The sequence below is a fragment of the Apteryx mantelli genome, chromosome 3 (assembly GCF_036417845.1).
Source record: "Apteryx mantelli isolate bAptMan1 chromosome 3, bAptMan1.hap1, whole genome shotgun sequence".
Lineage (NCBI taxonomy): Eukaryota > Metazoa > Chordata > Aves > Apterygiformes > Apterygidae > Apteryx > Apteryx mantelli.
Window position 1 is genome coordinate 17,597,476 of NC_089980.1, and position 26,942 is coordinate 17,624,417.

At 51.6% G+C, this 26,942-nt stretch overlaps 1 protein-coding gene and 2 long non-coding RNA genes across 5 annotated transcripts in view; 2 read left to right on the top strand and 1 right to left on the bottom strand.

Moving 5' to 3' along the window:
- The window catches only part of MEIS1 (Meis homeobox 1), a 103,809-nt gene extending 100,705 nt beyond the window's left edge, over positions 1 to 3,104 (bottom strand). For 2 of the 3 annotated variants that reach the window (XM_067292772.1, XM_067292771.1), the window contains exons 1-2: positions 2,330 to 3,103; positions 884 to 1,110 (exon numbers count right to left, since the gene is read on the bottom strand). In XM_067292772.1, coding sequence (XP_067148873.1) covers positions 884 to 1,110; positions 2,330 to 2,341 — 239 coding nt within the window. In that variant the 5' untranslated portion in view covers positions 2,342 to 3,103. Of the gene's footprint in view, positions 1 to 883; positions 1,111 to 2,329 lie in introns of all 3 variants that reach the window. The other variant, XM_067292773.1, reaches the window with a different exon arrangement.
- A 1,263-nt stretch (positions 3,105 to 4,367) lies between these two features.
- LOC106500132 (uncharacterized) lies at positions 4,368 to 6,462 on the top strand. Its single transcript, XR_001295338.2, has 2 exons — positions 4,368 to 4,528; positions 5,724 to 6,462. It is a non-coding gene; the product is annotated as an uncharacterized lncRNA (long non-coding RNA).
- A 7,248-nt stretch (positions 6,463 to 13,710) lies between these two features.
- On the top strand, positions 13,711 to 17,576 carry LOC136991655 (uncharacterized). Its single transcript, XR_010883861.1, has 2 exons — positions 13,711 to 13,777; positions 15,817 to 17,576. It is a non-coding gene; the product is annotated as an uncharacterized lncRNA (long non-coding RNA).
- Positions 17,577 to 26,942: the final 9,366 nt, after the last annotated feature.

Genomic DNA, 26,942 nt, shown 5'->3' on the forward strand with positions numbered 1-26,942 from the left:
CCCAAACCACCCAGCACAAACCAAAACGACCCAACGAGAGCCACCGCCGAGCCCGACTCCCGGAGCCGCGCAGGCTGCCGCCGCCGCGCCGCACCGCGCCGGGCAGCGCAGCGGCCGCGGCCGCGCAGCCCCGGCAGCCCGGCTCTCGGCGCGGGCCTGCGCGCCGCTCCGCCGCGGAGCCAGGTGCTTTGCTTTCTCCCGGCTTGGGAAGCCTCGCCGGGGGAAAGGCTGCGGGGGCATCTGGCTCCCTCGCTCGCTTAATAATTTAGATAAATAAATAAACCTACGCCCCCCCCCATATATATATATATATATATATATGTATACACACACACATATATATATATTTGCAATAAGGAGCTTATTTTTTTCCAGGGCTTCATACTTTTTTCCCCCCTGCAGGGCACAGTGCACCGCTGAGTTTTAACCAATCCCGGGCATTTCTGATAAGCGAGCGAGCGGGCGCTGTGATTTCCCCCCCTCCCCCCCCCCCCACTCGCCGCGGCCAGGCAACCCGTTCGGGGAGCGATTTAAATTTTTCTTTCTTTCTTTTTTTTTTTTTTTTTTGAAATAAGAGGCTCCTAAAAGTTGCCGGCAAGTCGGCGCGGGCGGAGTAATTTGAAAAGCCTCTGCGGCGCAGCGCGGCGCGACCCAGCGGCTCCGCTCGCAGCGGCCTGGAAAGGCAGCGGAGGGGTGCTCGGTGCGCACGGATGTGTGCTGCATTTTAAGGGGGGGGGGCAGAGGAATAGCTCTTGCACATGGTTTAGGTATATTTAAGAAGGGGGGGGCAGCTCTGAGCGTGCCCCTCGGCGGCGCGCGGAGGGGAGCGGCGCGGCGCGGCGCTGCGCGGGGGGCCGCGCAAGCTGCGCGGGCGCGGACCTACCCGTAAATGGCATCCTTATCTCTCTTGAGGGCGTCGTTGACGGAGGCGCCCATGGCCGGGGGCATGGCGTTGGCGTGGGCGGCGTGCGGGTACTGGTGCGAGTGGAGCGGCGGGCCGTGGTTGAGGTGGTGCACGGGCTGCATGGGGCGGGCGGCGTGGGGGTCCCCGTACATGGTGCTGGGGATGCCCACCCCCTCCATGCCGCCGTAGTGGGGCAGCTCGTCGTACTGCGGGGCACAGAGCGCACAGCCGTCAGCGCGGGGGCGGCCGCGCCCCCCCTTCCTCCTCCTCCTCCTCCTCCTCCTCCTCCTGCCGCCGCCGCCGCTGCCGCCGCTCCGCGCAGGGGCGCGCACGGCCGCCCCGCGCCCCAAAAAGCGCCAGCGCACGGCCGCCGCCACCGCCGCACCCCCCCCCTTTTTTTTTCCTTTTTTTCTTTTTAAAAAAAACCTATTCCCTTTGTTCACGAACTTAAAGCTAACGCGGTGCCCCGGGCACGAGGAGGGGACACACACGCGCGACACTGCCACTTTCCGTCTATTAAAAGCGAAGGTGTGAATAAAGAGTTTTTAAAGATCCCCGCCAGCCGCTCGGGCCGAAGGAGCAAAGGCAAGTTGTCAGCCGAGCAACTTTCTCTCGCCAGCAGCCCTCGGAGAGGCGGCGGGCAAAGGGGGCGAGAAAAGCGGTTTCGGAGGGCTTTGCCCTCCTTCCCGCCCCTCTCCGAGCCCCCGCTCGCTGTGCTCCCGCGGCCCCTGCGGCACCTTTGCCGCCAAACTCCCAAATTCGGCGGGCAGCCCAAGGAAAAAAGGTAGACCGCATCCGAAACGGCAGCGTGTAGCAATGCACATGGCAGCGCACGCTGCTTATCTCTAATTTAAATTAAAGTAAGTGACTTGCTTTTCTTCCAAGAGCTTTGCCCGTTGCACTGCACCTTCGTGACCGCAAAAATAAAAAGAATAAATAAAAAGGAAAAAAAAGAAAGGGGAAAAAAAAAGAAAAAAAAGTTCTGCTTACTCCAAACTGTAAGTTATCTTCCAAAAGTGAAGCGGTATATCATCACTAGCACAGCAAAACGCTCAGAGACATGCACACATTAAAATATTTCAAGCACTGGTGACTTTAAAAAAGACATTGGTAGTACTACAGCTACAAAACCGACAAATACATAGGCTTGTACATATTCGCTTACACGCCTGCATGTCATTAATTTATAGAAAGCTTGCCTTTTCGGTGAGATGTCCGTGATAAGGATTGACAGAATCAAGAAAACGTCAATATATACAGGTTTTAAGCCTACAAGTACAACTGATAAATGCTCCCAGTCCAGGGCACCGCTTTGTGCCTCTGCTCCAAAGAGGAGGGGAAAAAAAAAAAAACTTTTTCGCAGCGTCTCTGTCAGCCACGTTTCAATATTATTTCGCATTTGAATTCCATTTTTTTAATACGTACCCTTTGCGCCATCGGCCTGCTTGCTCCCTTCCTACTTCAACTTCTAATATATCCTCTTTAAGGCCAGTGTGAAAAGAAAGAAACGCGAAGTCCCCCCCCCTCACCCCAAAAATGCAAAAATCCCTTAGCGTCGCCAGCAATGAAAGCAATCGAGTAAAATCTTCAGCTTGCTGGATCTCAGAGAAGCGATACGGTAACTCAGCATTAAAAAAGGAGAAAAATTAAAAAAAAAAAAAACAACTCTCCCTCCTTCCTTCTTTTTTTCTTTCTTTCCTCTCTCCCTGTCTCTCCCTCTCTTACTCTCCCCCTCTCGTTTCCAAGACAGCAGCGGGGCGAAAGCAAATATCCTTTCCCCAAATCAGTTTTTTTTAAAGTGCCCCTCAAACCCAACTACCAAGTCTCATGGCTTTTTGCCACTCCGGCTGTCAATCACAGGCGAGGTTGTCAAGGTGGTGAATGACTGATGATGATCCGCTGCGTGCGCTCCCACCGCGCAGGACACCTCAAATGTTAATTTTCGAGCGCGCTCACCAGAAAATGAAAAAATCAAAAAAATCAAAAATTAAAAAAAAAATCGAGAGGAGGAGGAGGAGGAAGAAGGGAAGAGGGGGGAAAAATTTAAAAATTAAAAAGGCTTCTGAAAGCGCTGGCTCCTTTTATTATGGTTACTGCGCGGCTTTTTTTTCGCTCCTCCTCGGCTCGCTGCTAATTCCTCGCCGGCGCCGGCTCGCTCTGCCCCTGCGCGGCCGCCGGGCGGGCGGGCGAGGCTGGCGGAGGCGGAGCGGGCCGGGGCGCGGGCGCGGGCGGAGCGCCGCGCCGAGCCGGGCCGGGCCGGGCCGAGCCGAGCCGCGCCGGGCCGGGCCGCGCCGGGCCGCGCAGCGCTGCGCGGGGCGGGGCGGGGCGGGCGGGGGCCGCGGCCGGGGGCCGGGCGCTGCCGGGCGTCGGCGGGCGCCGCGGCCGCGGAGCAGCGGCGAGCGGCGGGCTGGGACCAGACTGCGGGAACCCGGAAGTAGTGGTGGCCATAACAGGTCGCGTCTTACACAATGCGCTGGGCGGCAGCAACTCCGCGCCCGGCGCGGGGGGGCGCGCCGCCCGCCCCGCGCCCGCGCAGCGCCGCGCCCCCGCCCGCGGCGGGGATGGCAGGGGCGGGGCCGCGCCGCGCCGCCCCCCCCGCCGCCGCCGCCGCCCCGCCGCCGCTGCCGCCGCCGCCGCGTCCCCCCGCCCCGCTCCCGGCCCCCTTTGTCTGGCGGCGCCCCCGCCCCGCTGCGCGCCCGCGGCCCGGCCCGCGGCACGCACCGACATGGGGCTGGCGGGCCGGGGGTCTGCGGGCGCCGCGCCGCGCCGCCGCTTTTCTGCCCTCCCCCCCGCCCGCCGCCGCCGCCCCGCCCCCCGCGCGCCCCGGCAGCGCGCGCCCCCGCGCGCCCCCGCGCGCCCCGGCAGCGCGCGCCGCCGCCGCCGCCGCGGCTCCCCCCCGCGCGCCGCCGCCGAGTGAGCTCACCCGGCCCCGGCCCCCGCCGCCGCCGCCGCCGCCGCCCGGCCCGCGCCGCCGCCGCCCAATCAGCGCCGCGCCGCGCCGCGCCGCGCCCCCATTGGCCGGGCGCGCCAGCAGCGCGCAAATCAGCGGCCGCGGGGCACGCCGCTCCGCGCAGCCCCGCGCAGCCGGCCGCGGGCGGCCCCGCGCAGCCCCCCAGCAACACCCCTCCCCCCCGGGCCCCGACACTGCCCCGGCCCCGGCCCCGGCCCCCCCCCACCCGGCGGCGGCGGCGGCGGCTCCGCGCGCGCGCAGGGGGCCGCGCGCAGCGCCGCCGCGCCGGCCCCTGCTGCCTCCCGGGCCGCGGTGCCTGCGCGGCGGCTCCGCGGAAGCGGGACGGTGCCGCCTCCGAAGCGCCCCCGCAACCCGCGCCTGTGCGGGCGCCTCCGCGCGCATGGACCCGCGCACCCCCCCTCCCCGCGCTGGGGGGCGCCGCCGCAGCCCCCAGGGCCCCTCCGCGGCCCCCGCCCGGGCGGGCGCCGGTGCGGGGCCGCCGGCGGCCGCGCAGCGGGGCGCAAAGCCGGCGCGGGAGTTTGGCCGCGGCTCCGCGCGCGGCGCCGGCCCCGCCGCCGCGTCGCGACCCGCGGGGAAGCGCGCGCCGGTGCCCCCCTCCCCTGCGCGCTAGGACCGGCCTTTTTGTCCCGGCGATGAAAATAAAGACCTCGCAGGTAAGAGCATTTTCATACGCTCCTGCTGCCCGCGAGCAGGTCCCGGGAACACCCGCGGGGGGAGCGGAGGCGCAGGCGTGCGCTTCATCTCTGTATTTATTTAACGGAGGAGCCGCGCTCAGGAGCGGCTCCCGGTCTCCCAGGTCCCTTCCACGAGAGGCTGCAGCTTAACTTCCACAGATGTAATCTCCTTCTCCCCGTCCCCCCATCTCGCTCTCCTTCCCTCCCCCCCAAAAAAAAGTCTTTTACTCTTGAACCGAACGTCACTACCAGGCCTTTATAAGATTAATTCAGAACAATCGAGCCTAAAACACTTTTACAATGTAATTACAGTAGTACAAATTGTTTGCCCAAACCTCATTCTGGATAAGGATTTTACAATTAGCAAACAGTTATTACTGTTAGGGCTTGCTGAGAGAAATTGCACTGAGCACGTCTCGAGTTGCAATATACTGGCCATAAAAAGACTAACCGGGCAGCAATTAATCATCTATTAAAAGGGAAAAGTAAACGGACAGTTCCACACTATCTCCGTAAACTGCTAACGACATTTATGTGCTCTGCGACTGCAACGACCCGCACATCGCGAACCGCTGCCTTTTTAGGAAATGCGACGCTTTTTGCCAAAACTCGGGGTCTGGCCGCTATTTTTCAAGGCTCCATTGACACTTGCCCATGGCACGGTGGAAAGAAAAAAAAGGAAAAAAGGAGATTTTTTTTTTTTTAAAGAAAAGAGAGAGCGACGGGCTCCCGGTGCGGTCCCCGGCGGAGTCCGGGCTGGGGCAGGGTGCCGGCCTCGCTGCGGAGCGCGCAGCGCTGCGCGCCTGCTGCGCGCGGCGGCCGCGGCGGCGCTGCCTGCCCCCCCCCCCCCGGGGCCCCGGCCCGAGTCGGGGGGAGCGAGGCCTTTCGCAGGGGGGTCCCGGAGGCCAGACAAAAAGACGTGCCGGGCGCAGGGGAGCCTCCTCCGCGAGGTGGAATCTGTATACATTTGCTTATCGGGTAATAAATGAGGCTTTTAATCAGGCTGGATTTCCTAGCTTCAGGAAAGAATTAGTCATACCTAGTAACAATAAAATGTTTTCTAGCTGGCGTCCCTACTTTGCTCTTGCGTTCCTAGAAGGGATTTGCGGCGAGGGGGGAAATTAGCATCCAAGTGTGCTCTTTCACCATTAATATTTAAATTTTCCAACTGAAGGAGGAACAAGAAGAAGAGGCAAATAAACAAGAAACCGCGGAAGACAGCATTTTAAGCGCGGCCGAGAGATAATGAAGGAATGCTTCAGATAAGGGTGGAAGAACTGATACGTGCGGAGATACCCGAAAAGTCTGATGCAGCGCTTGGAAGAGGGGTGAAAAAAACTTAAAGACCAGTACCAAAAAACCAAACCAAACCAAACCAAACCCAAACAGAAAACAAAAGCGCGAACAGAAGGAGGGCGCGCGCAAGGGATCCCGGCGAGCCCGCGAGGCGGCTGCCCGGCGCAAGGCGAAGCCGCGGTGCCCGAAGTTTCGGGGCTTGCTCAGCAGCTCCCGGCTCCGCAGACAAAGAGCGGCTCCCGGCTCGGAGTCAGCCCGGGGTCAGCCTGTGCTATCCAGCACTTGCAGGCGCAGCCGGCAGCGGCGGCAGCGGCGGCGGCGGCAGCGGCGGCGGAGCCCGGGCGAGGCGAGGCGCGGCGCTGCCGGTGCCCCCGCTCCGCGGAGCCGCTCGCCCGGCGGGGCCGGGCCGGGCCGCGGCGGGCAGGGGAGAGGAGGGGGCCCGGGCGGGGAGGCTGCCCGCCTCCGCCTAATTACCGGCCCTGACATTTTCAGAAGTTATGGGGGTCTTTTATTAATTAAATGGAGGGCTTAATAAAATATTCCCCATAAAATTTACGGGTGTCTTAAAACTTTCTAAACACAGCTATAAATTTTTAATAAAATTAACTGGGAAATGAGTTACTAGCCCGGGCTTTTTTGTCACTTCGACTTCTCCAGAAGCAGTGGCTGCGGAGGGAGGGAAGGCGCAACACACACCAAAAAGAAAAAGGCAAAAAGAAAGGGAAAAAAAGCGCCTTTCGGAGCCGCAAGCCCCTCCAAGGGCTGCGCGGGCTGCCCCGCAGCCGCCCCTCGGTGCTCGCCCGCCGAGCTGCTGCCGGCGAGCCGGGGCGGGGGGAGCCCCAAGGCCCGACCCCCGCACGGACCCGGCATTGCACCCGGCCGAGCCGCGATCGCAGCACAGGGCGCCACAAGTTGTGCTTTTATTAATTTGCGCCGTGCAGGAGAAGCGCGGCTCTGCTCCAGGTAGTTTGTACCCATGAGTGCCCGAATTTTCTCTAGCTGCCCAGCGCATTTCTTCACTCTCTGCCTATGTCAAGCTCTCTTGCTTCGCTATTGCTATTACTATACTTCTCGTTGAATGAAATTAAAAAAAAAAAAAAAGCTGTGTAAAACTCTGGCTGCTTAATTAAAAAAAAAATCTGGTAGACTGTTTTGCATTTGAAGGATTGAGCTGTTGTGCCGTCTACTGGGCAATGGGAAAACTACAGCCAGAATTCACTTCAAACTTTCTTCTGGATAAAAAGTACATTTTCGGCGAGAAGAGTTGTGTGTCAATTTGGACGGGCCGGAGGCACCAAATTTCTCAGTGAGAGAAGAAGAAAAGGGACCCGGGCAGAAGAGCTGTAGCTGAAATTAGTGTTTTCCTCTGCTATACCCATATAACTATATAAAGCGCCACTTACTATAACTATATAAAGCTCGGGATTTTATTGCCTGCAGAGCGCGAAGCAATCAACTGCATTAAGGGTGACATCGTAAAGATGGTTTGAGTTCACATGTGGGAGGCAGTTGGCCATCTAGCTAAACATGTAGGAGAAAGGAAAAAAAGGGGTGCATGTTTGCTAATAAAACTTCGGCCCGAGCGTTGCTCCGACTTAACGCGCTGCAGCCCGGCGCGGGGGCAAAGGCAGCGTTTCCCCCCGGGCGGCGTCGGCTCCGGGGGCTGCTCTCCCAGGAGAGGCAGCGCTTTCGGTTTTATCTCTGCAAATCTACGACACAGACGCGAACTGTCTTTTTTTTTTGGGAGGGAAGCAATAGGGAGATTTGCGTGAGTAGATGGCGAGTCCCGAAAGGGACGGGACGTGCACGGTGCTGCCCTAATTCCCCGGTCATCTGCCTGCGCCCGAGCTGCGGAGCTCCCTGCCCGGCTGCTGCGGGGCAGAGGCAGCAGAGCCGGAGTTTCCCTTGCCCTTGCCGCGCACGGAGCAGCTGGATGCTGCCTGCAAAAAAGTTCAAGCCGAGACGCAATAAAAAAAGCTACCTTGACTTTTCCTTTCGGGAACGATGCGCGCAGGGAAAAGCCTTGGTCGTATTTACAGAAAAGTGTCAGCAGTCGCCTCACAGCCCGTGGACATTTAAGCTTAAAATCTGGTTGTCTACGTGGGTCCGAGGAGTTTTTAAAACAAAGGTCCCTAAGCGCCTGCTCTAAATACACCCGTATGTATGCCTGTAGCCTAAAAAGCCTGCGACACCCACGTAGCTGAACAATGCGTTTTTAAATATCTTCAGTGAAGGTATAAATAAACCCTTTTACCACTTGTAGTAGACTAAGTACTATAGTTCCCTTCCTTTAGAGGCACTTGCGAAAGTTCAGCAGAGGGTAACATTAGCCTAAAATATTCGATACCTTTTCGTGAGACTTTCCCCACGTCTGCCGCGCTAAGTTTAGCTCTCAGTTAGTGTCTGCGAGCGCAATGCTGTCTTTGAAGGAAAACAACAACCTGTCCGATTTTTATTAGCAAGGGACTACAGATACTTTCCTCCCACTGGACAAAGCAGAAATGAAATTATCCCGCGCCTGTGTTATAAAACGTGGGACGAAGTATGTTACCCTTTTGCAGGAGTTTGAAAGTACTTGCGAAACAGGACAAGATGCAAATTAGCGGGCAACAAAATAAAAACTCACTTTAGAACCACAGGAAATTGAATATTGGTATCTTAGAGTATCTCGGCTGAACTAGAGCAAAACAGAATTTTGCTAGAGCCTTTCCATTTTATGTTTTCTTACAAACTAATTTAAAATATTGCTCCGTTCCTATTACCTAACACTTTATTCAGCTTGGCTAATGACCACATTACAGAACTATTTCAGATTGCCTCTAATGCCGATTAGAAGGGATAGTCATTAATTGGAGCGGAGATCTGGAGCTGTTAAACCCGTCGCTTTCGGGGGGAAAATATGTGGGCTTTCTCAAGGTTCAGGCTTGGCGTTCAATTAGCGAAGATGGATTTCTGCAAACAATACAATATAGGTAAACCTGGGCATAAATCACCCACACTTCATAAATTAAAAGAAAAGAAAGAAAAGAAAAAACCCTCAACCCGCTCTGCCCGGGTCGGGCAGCGCGCTGTGCCGAGGCTCCTCGCCGCCCCCAGCCCTCGGGGCCCAGCGGTCCCCCGGCGGCCCCCGGCCCCGGCGCCCCCCGGCCCGGCCCCGGCTCCGGCTCCGCGCCGGCCCCGCCGGGAGCCCCCCGTCGCCGGGGCCGGGGCCCGTGCCGCAGCTCCCGCGGGGCGGCGGAGGGGACCGGGGTGCCAGGGTCCTCCCCAGCCCCCGAGTTACCAGATGTCCCTGGAGCCCCCTCCCGCGGGAAAGCCCCGTCGGACGCCGCTGCGCCGCTATCTGCATCTGCATTACCCGAGACTTTTGCATAATTGCATATTGACTTTACCAAATGGCTCCGCAGAGCTAGTCAAACATCTATCTTTTCCACCCGCAAACGATTCTCCCGGCAGGGGAAAAAAAATTAAAAAAGGCTGCAAAATAGCTTAAAGTTGCTGTTGCTCCTTCTTTTGGAAATGTTTTGTGTTACTGCTAGTGCTCGACTGGCTGCTCTCTGGGCGGTTTGATGTGACTCGGCGTGTATGTGCAGGAGTGCGTGTGCCAGCTGGGGCAGGGGCTCGTCAGTCGCTCTGGGGTCGCCGGGGCGGCTGTGCGTACGCACCCGTCCGCTTGTATTTCTGAACTCCCCTGGACAATTTTTGTCCAGCTATGACGGCCGTGAGAAAAGTGCAATATGCGTGTGCGTGCGCATGGAGGACTGTTCCGAGGGCGACTTTAACCCCCCACCACAACCCTTTTCTGGTCATCACTTCTAAAATCTCCCTTGCAGGAGAGGCACCCGCACTGCGGCGTCGCCTGCGCCCTGCGCTGCGCAGCAAAGGCCCCCAAACTCCGCGGGGGGCAGAGCAGCCCGCCCCGGCGCCCGGCGGCAGCGGCGGTTTTGCGCGGCTTTTAACGCGTTTTCCCAAAGAGCTGCGACACGGGGGCGCAAAGGGGGACGCGAGGCAGAAGAGGCGACCGAGACGCGTCGGGAGCGCGTTTGCTCCCAGCTCAACCCTTCCCCCCCCCCCCCCCCCCGAGCACTCGAGTACGTTGCCTTTGCGTGAAAAGCTCTAATTGCACTAGAAAGAAAACTTTCTCCTTCCCTTATCCGCAGCTTAGCAGGCGGAACAAGAGAGGCGATCAGATAGGGACCCGAACTCCCCAAACTCTCAAAAGGGGGCATTTTTACACGCAAGCAGGCAAACACGTCGCAGAGCAATCAGCTCAGCTCTCATCGACTGCAAGATTATTTCCTTGCATTACACATTAGTAGACAAGGAAGTAGTAGACATTACTTGCGGTAGACGCTAGTTCAAGCAAATACTGGTTTTTGGCCGGGAGGGCTTTCACCACCCTTTTGGGGGAGGCTATTCCACAATTCAACCTTTCGCTTCAGATTCCCAAAGGTTTTCAGGTTCTTGTCTCAACACCGCAAGGAACAATGGTCCGCACTTTTAGAAAAGGGCTTCAGTCACCTAATTCCTGCTAGAGGTATAAATCATCTTTAACAAACAGAGATAGGCAAGTTGTATTTCTAAAGTTCCCGAGAGGGCAAGTCCCCTGAAAGTCACTAGGATTATGTACCTAAATGCTCTGCTCAGCTCTTTCAAAGGGATGTGCCTATCTGAAAGTAGAGAGATGTATTAGAGCACATGCAGACACAGCCGAACTGTCTTTAAACACGTGAGCTGTGGAGCCACTAACAGCAGGGATGCCAGCAGGCACCGAGAGTCAGGCCAGCACGTGAAAACATGTCTTTGCCTCATTCCTCCTCTTCCCTGCCCTCAAAACAGCGGTTTTACGCTGCTCAGGATGCAAACAGGACCAGAGGGAACGAAGTTTGCCAAGGTGCATTTGTCCCACCAGCAGAGAAAGGTGAACTGTGCAGGTGCATCAGGCCACCTCGCACTTTGCTTTCCCCCTCTGCTTCTACCATCGCTTTTAATTTGACCTTGCTTGAACACATCCACTGAGACGGCACCGTACGTATACGCTAAGCCAAATGGTGTGTAATGGCTCACTGCGCTGGGGGTGCCACTGTAGCATCTGACCGTCTTACAAGCAGGTGTGTGAGAGAGGAATTCCTCATTCCACAGCCAGAAGACTTGAAGCACAGAGGGTTTTCAATGGACTTGACCAAGAAACTCTGTTGTGGAGCTAGGAATATGATCGAGATATTCTGCCTCTCAGGCCTACACTTGAAGACAAGCTGTTCCCAGCCCTCTCTTCATTAACTCAAAAATAGCATCTCCGGACCTTATTCAGATCTCTCCTCCCCCTGAATATCTTGTTTTAAATTATTTTTCCCATATCATCCCACATCATTTTTCTCCTTTTATGTTTCCAAGTTGAAGTTTATTACGCTTTATTACAGTCGTCTGCACTGCTGATCATTTGTATCCCTTTCCCTTATTTTCCCGTTCTTGCAAGTATTTGAAATGCTCCTTACTTTGGTACTGTTTTCACATTTTATTAGTATGCGGATCACCCCATTTTTCCACCAAGTCCATTCTGTGTTTTTTGTATTCTCACCAGACCTCAGGCTGCTACTCTTACTTTGCTGTACAGCACCACTAGATTTTTATTTGGGCTTTTCCTTGCATGGTACGCCTGCCTATTGATTAAAACACCCTTGCCAGGTTTTACCAGTGCCAGCTATATTGTGTTGCCATTAGTGTTACATTTCTAGTTATTCTTGCTTCTTCCCAAAGCCTTTGAAGTCGTGTAGAGACAATTTGATTCATTAGTACACGCAGGCTTGCAGTAACTCTAGCTTCTGCTTTATTTTCTGTATTAGAAGCACATGTTGGGTCCCTTAAGTTAGGGGAAAGCTCCACCATCTGACTTTCTGACATAGCTCAAATTCTGCTTAAAAATCATGGTCTCGTGGAACTCGAGTGACTGGCAGCTTTCTCCTACCACGCTGCACAGCGATTCTGTACCTGTGGATCCCAAATCCTCCTCCCTTCCTCCTGGGGTGATAACCTTGCATGAGCAACATGCTTTTTCTTGTTGGGCTTCTCCGAACCGAAGCCTTTATGACAACTGTGTGTTTTCAGCTCTCTCCACAGCTCAAGGGAGCCGCAGTTACACTGAGTATTTCCTTATTGAGATGCCTCTTAGTTGCAGGTAGGCTGGACTTGATCGGTGGCATCCTGCACTGCTTCACCCTTATGGTACCATCCTTTCCCCTGCTAGCTGGGTCAGGAGGCAGAGTATGGCCTGTTTTTTCCTTGCAGCCATTGGGAAGTTGGGCCCAGCTCCTTTACAAGGGCCTGCCTGGAAGGGTTGCTCGCTTTCTTGGCTCAGGTGGCTCCTCCCAAAGCCATGTGCCGCTTACCATCCTCAAAAAGCAGCAAGGTGGGTATCACAGGTAGAAAGTACAGCTTCACTCATGTTGCTGGCTCGGTCGTTCTGTGCTACCCGCAGTTGGCCTTTGGCTGCTGTCTTAGTCTTCTCTGCTCGCAGCTGGACAGAGCAGGGCTCCCCGGCATTCATCTGCTCATTTGCCTCTTCATTGCTCATCGGGTTCGTGCAACCTTGAGTTCCTCCAAACACAGCGTTAGACCGTCACTAACAGCCGCTAATTCTCAAAGGAACTTTACCTAATCAGTGTATTAAGAAAAACAGTGTTTCAAGTCAGTGAACTCTTAAGAAAACCCTGATGCAGGAGCCCACCATTACTTGTTATGCTGTGAGTGTAGTTTATTCCATTCCCTCTTTCCACTTCCTGGTGCTTTTTCTAAAGCTCTTCTTACCTGCTTGTCTCTTAATATAGATTTTGTTTCGGAAGCCAAGCCTGCCTGCCTCATGTTTTCCCTTGGATCTGTTCCCTGCTTCTCGAAAAGGTTGCCTACTAATTTTGCTTTGAAGTTCCTCTGTGACACATTGGCTGCACTTGGTGGCTCTTCCCTTCGGCTGACATCACATTTGGAGTCCCTCTCCCACGGGCTAAGAGTCATATTGCCTTCAACTTGCTTTGATCAAGACAAAATCTATTTACAAGTGCCTGACTAGTCAGCACACACAGGCCCATGGGTTTTTAGCCAAACCTAGCCAACATAAAAATATGCCGGCTTAGCCGCAGTTGGGTTCTTAAATGAGATAAGACAAGGGAAAACCCAGAAGAAAAAACATTTCATTTCAATTTCAGAGTGTTTTTTTGTTTGCTTGTTTAGCTCAAACGAATCGCCTGTTTATTTAAGCAAAATCAATATAAGATCGGTTTAAATCAAAGCAAGTGTCAATACAACTGGTTTTCCCCCATATTTTAAAAAGGTAGTTTAAAATTACACTTCAAATGGCTTTTTTCTTGGAGACTCAGTTTGGTCCTCGTTACGAGCAGTGCTCAGCTCCAGCAGATCTGGGTGGAGACGGCAGAAGCCGCGGGAGCCCAGTGGCGCTGGAAATCAGGCTTGTTCGCAGCACTTAAAGCAATTCAGCCTGCATGTCCTTTAAATGCCGTTGAAAACTCGCTTTCATTAGCTGTTCCAGTGAGCTGAAGCAGGCGGTCTTTGTGTTGGGAAGGTTTATTTTCTCTGTGATTATATTGTGATACTCTACTTGTGTCTGATAAGTTGCTTTCCCGAAATCAATAAACACAGCATTTGTCTGGGAGTAAATACGAGGAGTTTCGGCCCCAAAGATTACCGTCCACTTTACTAAGTTGTGCCCTTTCAAGTAGCTCTAACTCTTGAGGGCTGAAGTCTGGTCAAATCCTCTTCTGAGGCCGGGAGGAGGAGGAGGAGGAGGAGGAGGGCGCCTGCTGCCAGGCCGCTTTGCATAAAGCATCTTTTCTTTAAACCTTCCAGCCTGACCGCGAGGAGGACAGGTCCCACCTTGGACAGGCTGCAGAAGACACGGCGTGAAACAAAGTAAGCGCTGAAAAAGTACGTTCTCCGTATGCTCAGCACGCCGCTTCCCCCCAGCTTGCAACGCCGTTTGCTCAGGCATCCCAAACACGTGCACCGTACGTGTGCTGGCGCTCGCCCGTCCCTGCGCGGGGACGCTGCCGTCGCGGGGGCCCTTCAACCGGCCGCGGCAGCACGCGACCGGCATCGCTGCTCCTCTCTCTGCTCGGCTATTTTGACTTCCAGCCTCCGTGGCTTTTTATCGGTTAGCCAGCTCTTTCTTTCTCCTTCCTCCTCCCTTCTGCCCAGCTCGCGTGGGTTAGCATTACACATTTTTCTGTTATTTTTGCTGCCGCGTTCAGAGGCCTTCGTTGCTCTGGCCCTTTGCCAAGGATCCTGCCTCCATTGCTTTAGCTTCTTACCCCCAGGAGGGGAGCGCTTGAATTTGTTTCAACATTTTCTTCTTTTTATTTGTTTTCTTCTTTTCTGTTGAGCCTGTAATTTAGTTCTGCTGACACAAATGGTTAACCCCGTAGTGGGAATCTACTTAGAAACACTCTCCAAAGATATTTGGTTGCATCATTGCAGCCTCTGTTTTTGACCCTCGGGTTTTTTTCCCCCCTAAGACTCACAAAAATGATGGATTACAAAAGACATCTTGGATTACCTGCAGAACTGTTACATGGCCAGAAAGAGGGTGCTCGGTTTCACCATCGGAAGAAAAGTCCGGAATACAGAAAATCTGAGTTCCAGACTCACACTGGGCAACAGATAATTGCCCGTTGCCTTTACTTGTGCACTGAATAGTATCTTATTCACAGGATCCTTTTATGTCTGCACAGGGACACGAAGGCGCAAATTTACGTGCGCTGGTGTGCATTAACTCCTGTCCTGACCAGTACTAATTGCCGCTAATTATGTGGGACAGTGTTAATTCTTCTAGCAGTGTTACTGCTGGCCTTATGCTTCTGAAAGTGCCTTTGGGTGAGGTAGCTTACTTTGAAAAGATATTTATGTGGGGAATAAATACAGAGCAGCTAATACACTGTAAATTTACACCGCAGGATAGCGGTATAAATTTTAGAGACTAAAACACTAAGGTCTCTGGGCATGAAGACAGACAAACCCTTGAGTAAGAACTACTCAATAGAAAGGGTGTCAGGATCACCCTATGTGATCTTGGGAAAGTAATTTTGATCTGGCATTTCTGTTCCATAAAATTGGAAAATAATATGTCCCTAACCATCTCAGGGGTGTAATATTTATTTTGTCCGCCGTGCCAATCATTCTCTTTGCTTTTAAAAAATATCCTCCAAACCCTAATTGTTTTTATGTGTTTGCAGTATAAGACATAAAAGACATAAACCCATCATATTTCTCTATACTGCATTTTCCCCATTGTGCTGTACCGTTAGCACGAGCACTTTGCTGTGCAGGGGCTCTGCTATTTGCTGAAAGGATGAATTAAGACGTCTAAAGTGCTTCGGCATCTCGGCTGAGTGGCACCGCAGACCTGCAAGGGATCGTCAGGCCAAACGCCTCTTCCCCATTTCGGCCAGAGCGAGAGGCCCAGATATTTCAGCGGAACAAGGAAAACCAGTTCGTGTCCCTCTGCATCCCTGACCTGCAAACTACAGGGCAGGAGGCCGCTCCTTTCCATCGCTCCCTTTGGTCGGGGCGCTTCGCTCCCGGCTCAGCTCTCAGGGCGCAGCCGGGGCAGTCGGGAGCTGTCCGACGCCACGGCACCTTCCTTTCGCTCTGCGCTGCGGCTCTCGCGGCGCGGCCCACCTCAGGCCTTCGGCGTCGCCAACCGCAGCCAGGCGGCCTTTTCCCCGGGCTCCTTTCTTTGGGGCTCGCGTACTACGGCGGCTTTTGTTTTGGTCCCTTCTGTGCCCATTTAGCTCTTTGGAAGCGTTTTTCTGAGGTTAGATGCTTTTCTCTCCACAGTATTTCCAGGAAGCTGGAATCAGATGTACCACAAATGGTTTTTTAACTAAGTAATCTTGGATATCTTCAGATGGATGTCAAAGTCCTCAACTCTATATAAAGTAATTATCCATCTGCTTTTTGTTTTTCAGGTGAAGGAACAGGAGTCTTGTTTGTCTGCTGACAGCACTACTCAAACATCTATCAGGGCTTTCAGTGGCCTGGCCATGTGGCTCTTTCCTCTCCTGGCCCTCCCTCTTACTTTTTCAAATAAGAGGCAACATTTGGAAATTACATCCAAATGGATCCTTCCAGTCACCTCTCCCCCTTCTCCATTCCTACCATAGTAGAACTAATAAAAAAGGCAGGGAGACTGTGTTTTCATCAACTTCTGCAGCTCTGCACGGCCTGGCACTGGCCAAGGCTCCCATGTCCTCGTTCCCCCCCCAGCCGCCACCGCTCGGGCGAGGGGAAGGGGACGGCTCCTTCTCTTGCGTTCCCACTGGTTTCAGCGGCGCTGCAAGCGGCGGCACCGACGCCTGTCCCTTCCCATCGCCGCCGGCGAGGCAGGAGAGACACGCGGGAGAGGCGGCCGGCCCGTCGCGGCGCTCATCGATGGCAGCGCTCCACACGCTCCCTGCCGAAGCACCGCTCCCCTCCCGGGTCACTGCTTCACGCGGACACACGCGGCCGTTTCGTTTGCACAGACCCTGAACGAGCAACAGTTCAATCTAAGGCTGCCACGGCTCCAACAGCAATAATTTCTTTTCAGGACGGAATACAAAGAACGCTAAATACTGTCTATAAACAAGAATGTATTCAACAGAGAAGGGCTTTAACAGGCTTACTGGAAAAATCTTCCCTGACACCTTCAAAACCAAACCCAGGTCTTATTCCCAAGCAAAACCGACTCACTACAGAAAGAGCTCAGGCCCCAGTAAACTGTGGGTTTAAAGTGAAGTCATCCAACTCAAGCTTTCCTTTGCAAAAGGAAGAGGAAAAATATCTACTTAAAGGAAATATTAGTTAATCAGAGGACATTCCTTTCATAATAGAAGCTACTAGGGGATTTAAAAGTAGATTCTAATTATAATAGTTCCCTAATTATCTGCCCAACATCTCATTTTTCTGTCTAATCCCACTTTTAATTATATAGTACCTTTTTTTTGCCCGTCGCGCAGCTGAAGTACTCTATTTTACTGAAAATAAATCCTGTTAACTGGTGATGTCAGAGAAGAAATATTGCCGCTGCCCCCCAGAACGCGCGCTGTCTGGCAGGGAAATGCCTTGCCAGCGCGCTGGGTGCCGGGCCTGGACGCTCCCTCTCACAGGAGTCTCCCTTAAAGCCCTTAAAGCTTCTCTCCAGCTTGGAAGCGAGCGAGCAAAAAAGGCTCTCTCTGAACTACAGGGCTTTTTGCAGACGTGCCTGGCTGTACAAGCCTACCAATATGTTGCTTTGTCTTTTAAACTCGCGCGGCTTGGTCCTGCTTCCACCGACGTTGAATGGGATCCCTGCCACTGGCTGATATTGGAATCGGATTTGGCCTTTGAACCGAGCCAGTGGGTAATTTGCAGAGCGGAAGCAATATTGTATCATTTGAGCTATGTTATCTGTGAGCATCTGGCCATCAAGATCTTACTTGCCGATTACCGAACGGGGAGGAAATGCTGTCAAGTGGGGGAGGAAATCACGCACGCCGGGTTTCCATTTCCAGCCCTGCCACTGGTTTCCTGCATTATCCTCGAGCAAATCACAGCTCGCTACTTCCTGAGAATCAGAAAGAATTACCCTTCAGGGATGTTGTCAGGCTTAATGGATGTTTATAAATTGCTCTAACAAAAGGTGCTATGTCAGTGAAAAGTGCTCTTCCCGATGATTATTCAAATGCTTATTAAAATGCATTTTGCTCCATCCTTTCCCTTGGCTTGTGTGGGAGGCGATTGAAAGATTTAGGCTTTGTGGGAAAGCGGGAGCGCCTTCTCCTTCCTCTGGGTGCGGGAGGGGCAAGTTTATGGAGCTGAGGACCTCTGGCACGCAGGTGGGTTTGCATCCCGGCCTTCAGGCTCAGAGCCAAACTGCAAGCTCTGACAGACCTCTGGCTGGCATGTTCCCGTCGGAAAGACAGGCCGCGGATTAATGGTGCCTACCACTGCTCAAATTTGCATGTATCATTTACTTAGCTTTGCTCCTGATGGAATTGGGTATCACCCTTTATGGAGAATTATTCTTACTGTATATTTAAGCATTAAAAATGAATATGTGTGTGTGATAAAACTTAGGGAATAATTTATAAACAGCTAACGTAACATGAGATATGGAGCGCCTGGCTGTCCTGCAAAGCTGAGCAAATGCCTATATAACACCAGGAAGCTTCTTCCTTCATGGACGTTTCATTACGTCTCCCTGAACTCTTAAGGGCTGCTTGGTAGCCCCCCTGTCTGCCAGGGTCTGGTGGCATTTCCAGACTTCAAAAGCTGAAGAAGACATTACAGATCTTCACAGATTTAGCTGCACTGGTCCGAAGTTTGGCATACGAGCTGACATTCTAGACACAACGCTTTTTGCCCTGTACAGCTACTATGTACAACTGCCTACCCCCAAAGAGCATCCAGAACGAATGATAATTTTTTTCTGCCAACTTCTGAATCAGAAACATTAGCTGTGGATAGGAAAAACATGGATTTTCTGGTAAGAATTCCTATTCAAAATGTATCACAGCCAGCAGGGCAAAGAATTTTATGAGTAGGGGCAAAAAGCCACCGCAAGCAATAATTATCATTGTTTCTAATTAAAGTGCACTTGCTTGCTCCCGTCGTTATCTTTAGAGGATGGGAGGGAGCTGAGAGCTTCTGCAGGGCCCAGCGACTGCTACCAGACGCCCTCACTGCAGCTCACCCCTGCAGCTGGGCGCACAGTGCGGCCGCCTACGCCCCCGCTAACATTTTGACTTCTGCCTTTTTTCTCCCCGAGGGGATACTTCTCCCACCGTCCCCTTTCGTTACACCAGGTAAATTCTTACTGCCTCCGCAGACAGCTGCTGGGCTGAATGCAGCCTCCTCTAATTATTGAGGCCCCGTGCATTGCAGAGTCTGATGCAACCGCACGGGCTGGCCCCATGCACGTGGCCTTCGCAAAGACTGAAGTGCCGCGGCCCCGGTCCCGTAGAAACGCCCGTCTACAGAAAATCCTGGAGGTCTTCTTTGCAAAGGATCTGGCAGCGAGGCCGCACAGCCATCCCCTCCGGAGGGGGAAGGATCCCGCTTTGAGATAGGGGGTGACACAATTAATCCTTTCACTTGTAATTTGTATCGAAGACAACCGGAGTCTGCCTGTGTAAGTACCAGGGATGAAAGATCCTGGTCTTGGACCATACAGGACCATACAGGTCATGCTCTGAGGGGCTTTGGTATGTCGGCAGTGGTGCAATGGCGCTAGCTGGCAGATCTGTTAGATGCCTGATGGCTACTGATAGCTCCTTCCAGCATGTGCAGAATACAGTATTATACCCTGCCCTTCCTTCTCCTCCTCCTCCTCCTCCTTCTCCTCCGTGGAGCTGGGTTTTGCCAGCGAGAGGCATTGAAGCGCAAGGGAGTACAACACAAATAAACCTGAGCAGCAAGCACCTAGGCTGCTTTTCTTAGCCTGCTTTTCTCTCCCACCGCCTCCACTGAAATACTGCCCGGCCCGTTCTTCTTTAATAAATGGGTTGTTTCATTTCGTTTTTCATCCCTTCCTTTCTTAGCTAATTTGAATCACCTCTGTGGCTTATACGAGTGATGAGTCCGGCTGCCCTTCTACCAAATTTCATTCATTTAGTCGCTTCTACCGTTTACAAGCAAAAGGCAGGCAAACTTTCTCAGTGGGCGAAAGCAGACGGCGCGGAGGGCTGATGCTGCGCAGGGCTCTCCAGCCCAGAGGACGTGGGCACCGTGCACCCACGGGGCTGGCGTGTGGCCGATAACACGCCGCGCGCTGGGGCAGATGCAGCCCCCAAACGCCTCCCGGCTGCGCGGCCCCGTGGCCACGGCACGGACGGACCAACCGGGCTTGGGAAAGGGGTCAAGCCCCTGCAGCCCCTAGCAAATCTGCGCCTGGTGTGACCTGCTGGCTGAGCCCTGCCCGCGCCAGGACACGCTCCCGTCCCTGCCGCGTGGTGCAGAAGTGGCGGACGCCCCGCGTAGGAGCAGCACGGGCAGCGACGCGGAGCGGTCGGAGCAGGAGATCTGGCTTCCCAGCCCTCTCGCAGACTCGGAGAAATGCCGGTTGCTTGCTCAAACCAAAACTTCTCTGCAGACATCAGTGCTGGCCTAAATTTCAGTTTAGGGGCTCGACCCGGCACAGAGGCCTGGAGGCGCAGCAGTGGGTGCGAGCCGGCTGCCTTTGCTACTCCAGCTGGGTTTTACATCTCCCATGCACATCCCGAAAATGTGGTGCTCAGCTGTTTGCACACCTCACCTTACCCCCAGCAAGGAGGCTCTGCATGACACCCTGCCTTGCCTCCCTCCCTCCCTGATCCTCACGCCGGACAACTTTAAATGAAAAACCCTCTCTTTGTGCAAAAAGACATCAATAAGCATAGACAAACTACAGGTGCAAAAGGAGGCTTGCAGGGACCGGAGTCTCCTGCTTAAAGCCCAGAGATTCACACGGCTCTGCTGGGGTGTGATGGGGAAGGAGAGGCAGGGTTGTGATCACTCCCTGCAGCAGCAGGGTCTGTAAAATCAGCAAAAAAGCGCAAGCCACTGTTTTGTTATACCGAAAGGTCCCCCCGCCGGCCTTCCTCCCAAAAGGAGAGGCGGGAGAGAGCCCCTGGTCCTGCTCAGAGGCTCCTCTTTCTCCTCTACATCTTCTCAGCCAAGACTCTCAAGGGGGTTTGAGGTCATTTCCCCATCTGAAAAATTACTGTTAGCAACCAACCCCCCAATTTGTTCCAGGAGTTCAGGAATGAGATGCACTTCTTCCTTGCCAAAAAGATATTCAGGCAGAAACTCTCTTGGCAGAAACATATGCATTTTCTGGCCCTATTTGTGCATTTGGATACATTCTGTTACACAGGGTGATGCAATCCTTGTATATCTCAATACAAGCACATATTAAGATATTCCTCACTTTTTCAGATGGCTAGACGTGCCTTCCTGTAACACTGTAACTCACTCTACACCTGCCCGTTGTTATTACTACTTACATTATCTTAGAACAAAAGAATCCATTATTAAGGAGAAATAAATGTCATCATTTTTGCTCTTTAACAAATAAGTGTCATTAATTCTGCTTCTTATCAGCCCTGCTAGTTTTCCTTTGGTATACCTCAGCTTGGAAGCTGCTAAAGTCCACTTTCTTGCAGAAATCACAGCGGAGGTTTTCCTTCCGCAAATCCACTAAACCAATCACCTGCAGAATCATTTGGCAGTTTCACAGCAAAAGCCAGACCCACGCTATTTTGCCACCGCATTCAAAAGTTTCCCAAGTGTCTTGAGAACCGAAATTAAAGCTGATGGGCATTGGCCTTTCTTCAGCTTTTCCAGCAATCATCTTCTATGCAAAGTCTCGGTTTGGACCAATGCATTTTACACACGTATTGAATGTATAGATGTCTTTTAAGAGGGGCGGGAGCACGAGGAGAAGCCCCAGCGGCAGCTCTCCAAAGCCCAACCTCACCAACAGTGAGCATTTTCACTAAAAATCCCCCAGACAAATACACAAACCTCTCCCAGCGACAACCTTACGCAGAAGTTTCAGACGCTACTGCCACGGGAACTGCAGAAATATTTCAGAGTGAGTCACAACTAATCCATTAATCGCTGCTATTAATAAATTATTTGTCCTTCTGTAGCCCTTTTCACCCAAAGATATCCAAGGGCTTCCCAAACGTCAGCTTAGGCATGACAGCGTCTCTTGTACTGGAGGTAACTGGCAGTACTGGAGCAGGTTTTCGCGAGCTGTAACTTGGCACCCGGGATAAGCTAGTGACTTGCCCAAGATATTAAACCCGGCACTCAGCGCCAGGAGCAGAAGGCAAACAAACCCTGCCCTGGAATCAATTTGCAGGCTTTTTGGATGGTTCTCTTTCACTTGTTTTCTAAAATAAATATGTATTTGAGGAGTGGTGCTCATTACGGTGGTTTCCTTACAGGAGGCAAAGCGCTGTCCTCAGGTAACTATGTGGGTCTCCCGTCGGAGCCTCTGCGAGAGGCTCCCCCTACGGCAGACTTCGCCCGCGGTTCATTAAAATACAAACACTGGAACAAGGTCTTTTTCTGTGGTCCCGTTTATTTTTCGAAAAATGCTTCTGATTGAGATGTGAAACGCCCTCCAATCACCCAAAAGGCCAAGAGTCCCCCCCTTTTTTTTTTCACACCGGCCCTCATTATAGACCCCCCAATAATTCAGCTAATGCACCTATTTCTCATACATCCAGCCGCCTTACAAAAAGCCAATGAATTATTCTTGTTTTTAGTGCAACCACTGAAAATATTTCAAAGTGAAAAGGAATTGACCCAACCTACTGTGCACATTATTTATTCAGAGGTAGTACAAAAACGAGTCCCTGATGTTACTAAAACAAATCCTAATAAGTACAGAGAGCATCAATTACAGGCTTCCCTTTATAGTCCTATATATCTCTTTTCCTTTCTAGAGATAGTATCACATGCAAGGGGGCACTGTGTTGGCTTTCAAATCTATTGAGCTTTCATAATTATAACCTCCATTTTAACCTCTTTTATAGGACATACTATACTGTTTCACGTTATGTTCCTTGAATCCCAACCAACCCTAGGAGAAAGTGTCTTTAAAGCTTGCTTCTTCTAAGATGGGAAGTATTAAGCATTCATAACATTGTGCATACATTACATCAGGGTGCAGAGCGCAAGGAAGAGTGAAAGCAAAATATATCTTGTGAATGTCACGTGGAATCTGGCTTTAAGCTTTGTAAATATTCAGCGTGCACATATTCTGACATAATTAAACTAGGGAAATATTAATTGCAGTGGGATAGCTACATTTCTTTTCTTCTTCTTCTTTTTTTTTTTTTTTGTTCTGGTCTGTATGGAATGTCCTTCTATTTAATCAAAAAGCTTGGAATGATTCCTAATCTATCATAAAAATTTTTAAGGACATGATTAATTCCATTGTTTAAATTCTGTTTTATTGCCATAAGAAACTCTCATAAATGAGCCTGCACCTTTCTCTGTGATCATTTCCTTCTAAAGTAATATACTAATTAATTTCAATTAAATATATGTAAAAGAAGATATATTTTGAAAAATGCTTCTCCCTTGCCATTTGTTAATATATTGAAAAAGTGTAAACCTTGGAACATTTAGCATAGAAAATATTCATTTTTGGTAATTTCTCAAGGGGACAATTTATTAAATGAAAGGCTTTTAACATTAGCTAAAAGCAGCCCTGTAAATCATGGGTGTCATCAAACTGCTTCATCACTTCATTAATTTAAAAGATTATTATATGCGTAACTGACATAATTTTGAACAATGTTACATGGTTAATTTATTAATGTAGAAAAGCAGAAATGACATGCTGAATTGATTTATTATTATAATTGTATAATTTTAGGACTTTTCTCTGTGACTTTCACCAACAGAGCAAACGATTCAGGGTGAAATTTTGCCATCGATTTTTTTTTTTTTTAAAGGCAGGACTACTCGTTGATGTCTAAGGACTTCAGCTTGAAAGAAGGGATGGTCCAGCTTGTCTCCTCTGCGTCTCGCTACGAGCTGCTCAGAGACAAGGGGCTGACAGTCACCTTGTACTTTTATTAATTTGAAAGTGCTTTTTCCCTCCGGGTAGACAAACAGATTTGAAAGTTGTTGTGGTGATGTTAAAAAGCTGATTCTGAATACTCCCGCTTGAAAGCGCGTATGCTGTGAGCTCCTGGCGCGCCCAGGGCGGGTTTTGCCGGGGGCGAAGCTTGCCCAGCACCGCCGGCGAGCGCAGAAGCGCTCGGACCAGCCCACGCGTTTTCGGCCATAATTTTACTAGTCGGCAATCAGCGCTGGCTCCGTGCCCAAGCTGAAAATATAAGGCAGCGTCATTTCTTTGCTAGGCACTGCATGGAAAGCACGGTTAAACTTGCGTTTCGCGACACAATACCACGTCCGGGATCATTTTTAGATTTGAGCGATGCACGACTCTGAAACCCCGCACAGCTCCTGGGACGCGGCTCGTCGCGGGCCACGGGCGCGCGGGCGAGGGCGGCACGGCGCAGACCCCTGCAAAACCGCCTGGTTCGAGCGACGCGCGGGAGAATAAGGCCCCCATTTAGCCGAACGGGGCCCCGCTGGGACGCAGCACCGCGGGACACGCTCGGCGTCCGGGCTGCGCTGCGGGGCTTCCCGCGGCCGAGCCCCGGCAAGGCCAGGAACCCGCCGGGGCGCCACGTCCCCGTCCCGCCGCCTCTCCTTTCAGGCCCAATTGTCGCCAAACCGGTTAAAATCCTTGGCCGAGTCTCGGGCGAGCGCTCAGGCCCGAACCGCCCGCCGCGGCGCAAGGGCCGTGCTCGGACACCCCGACGGGCGCGTTGGGTCGCTGCGGCCCCGGGTGCTCGGCGCGCTCCCACGCGAGGCCGGCGGTCGGGAAACAGGGGCGGCACGCCGAGCGAGGCACCTCCCCAAGCACCCTCTTCCTTGGACTTTTTGCTCATTTAGAGCTGGCTTTAGATGAGGCAACGCGCCGGGACTGGATTCCAGAAGGGGCGTTTGAGATGCCAATAACAAGGATACCAAAAAAAAAAAAAAAAAAATTTCACGGCGGATAAAATTTAAAATGCAAATTAAAAACGAGACCATTTCAGAGCAGCGGTTAAGGATCCTACATCACAGAATGGTGTCACAAGAGCATTCTGGGCAATTACCGACAATTTTTAAAAGAGTATTTTTCCTTCCCTGTAATCTTCCATAATGCCTTTCATATGTAATACCTTGAGCATACGCAGTATGCAAAACACTTTACCAACTGTATACATACAGGAATCATTTCCCCATTAAGAGCAGCCATGGCGAGGGTGCAGAATGGTGACCAGATGGTCTGAGCACGGCGCTCTGCAAGACTAAAGAGCGGCGAAGACTTTAGCCAAGACTGCTGGGGCAAACACAGACTCTTATGAAAAGCACCATGTGGTTTTTAATGTGCACAGAGTGAAGACAGGACGTCTGATTTTAAGATACTACCCCCCAAGATGTAAATTATCCAGAAAGGCATCCTTCATGCCATGAAGTTTCAGCCCATCACTCACATATATTATTTCAATGCTCGCAAGTTAGATAGGGCATATTATAAATCTCCAATTATCTCTGGCATGTGTGCAGTTGGCTTTTATTTTTGATGATGATCTTTTTTTTTTCTAAGGGTGTCACTAAGGACATGGGGAAACAATTTAGGAGATTAAAAAAAAAAAAAGATTCAAGCCAAATGCTTTCTTACAGGAAACATTTATTTGCACTAGAGTGTCTCATCTAACAAATTTCCACCATATTTTCCCACAACAGACAGGAACTTGTCCGCATTAGCATTTTAAGAAACGAATCCTAAAGACCAGCAAGTGTCAATAAGCTGTCACAGGCAGGATTGATGGCTCTTCACAGATCTCTTCTCACATGAGTGCAAATGACTGTCTTTTAGTTCATCACAGGCATTTTGGTCAAAACAAACTTTTCTTATTTTCACATGGCCTTTAAAATACTGACTAAAGCAAAAACAGAGGGTCTGATCCTGTACCACTGTAATCAGTGGCAAAACTCCTGTCTGCCTGACTGAAAGCAAAATCAGAACCTAAGAAGAGCAAATGAAATATTACAATTTTCTGCAACCTGATCTTACAGATATGTCACAAATATGGACCTCGAGAGGTGAGAGAGAAACAATTTATAGAGAATAAGTTGTTTTAAAAGCAAAACATGCATTCTACGTGACCTGGAGAGTATATGGACTGGGCAGAAAGAGCTGGTTTTGATCTGACTTTTGTTTTATATTTAGTGCCGCAAACATCTGCTAGCCTTATTACAAATTGCACTTTGGTAGTCATAATTAGTAACCACATGATTCTGTTCTACATGTGACATTCACAAAATCAGAAAAATATGGGACAGTGGAAGTACTCTATTAATGCAGTTTCTGGATGTTATATACAACCACTGCATAAGTCTCATAGCTTCCCCACTCTCTCCTGACACAGAGGAACCTGGTTTTACGTTTTCTGTTTTGGGGTTTTTTTTAGAGAAAGATATTTTAACCTTAGTGATAGCTTAGTTACAGGTTTTCTCTTGGCAAAGATTGTCACCGATGATGTCTCTCAGTTTGAAAATGCGGAGTGCCGCCTAGTAGTGACTGAAGGAAGTCTGAAAGCCTCTCTCACTCTGAAGCTTAGGCAGACAAGTTTGCACACACAGCAAAGAGGACAAAAACAGCTCAGATGAAATAGCAAAGCTGTAAACTTCTTCAGTGTAATACCAGCTGTGTTTGACCCCTGAAATAGAGGTCCCATGGACTATAGTCATGGGCAGTAACTTAATTCAGATAATTAAACACCCATAAACCTCCCAACAAGAACCAGTGAAAAGTTGAATGTAGATTTGAGGACTAGTGGTTTTTGGAGCCTGTGAGAAGTGGGGGAGGACAGGAAGCTACAGCAAGAAGGGACAGTTTAGAAGCCACATCCCTCTGCTGGGTCCCTCAAGGCAAAGCACTGACCATGAAACAGAGTTCTTCACCCAACAGAAGGTTTCCGATTTCAAAAACGCTCCTCTCAGGACAGGGCAAAACTGGGAACTTGAGACAACATTTGTGAAAACAAACGACCTAACAACCCAGGCCCATTAAAACTGTCTCCCAACAGCCCCCCTCCAACCGAACTTAACAAATCAACCTTTCCAGACCAAACCTACTGCATCAGAAACCCTCTGACAGCAATTTACTTTCTGACGCCCTTCCCTCAAGGCATCGCTTCCTCGCCAGCTCAACCAATGCAACGGAGATGTTCCTATGACACTAGTCAGTTATTGCTTCATGATCGGTGGGCGGCTGCAGACCAGGTGCACTGCCATCACTCCCTGCGCTGGTTCAGGCTCACCAGGAGCACGTCTCGCCAGCGCCTCCATCGTTCTTAACAAGCAACAGGATCCCAGGCAGTGGATTTAACGTAAAGCCACGGTTACCACAGTATTTAGTTTGGACTTAGTCACTGATGTCATGGCTAACACTACCATCTGCTTCCCTGCTTTCCCTCCTGGCACAGCATCCACACCCCTTCCTCTTCTCGTT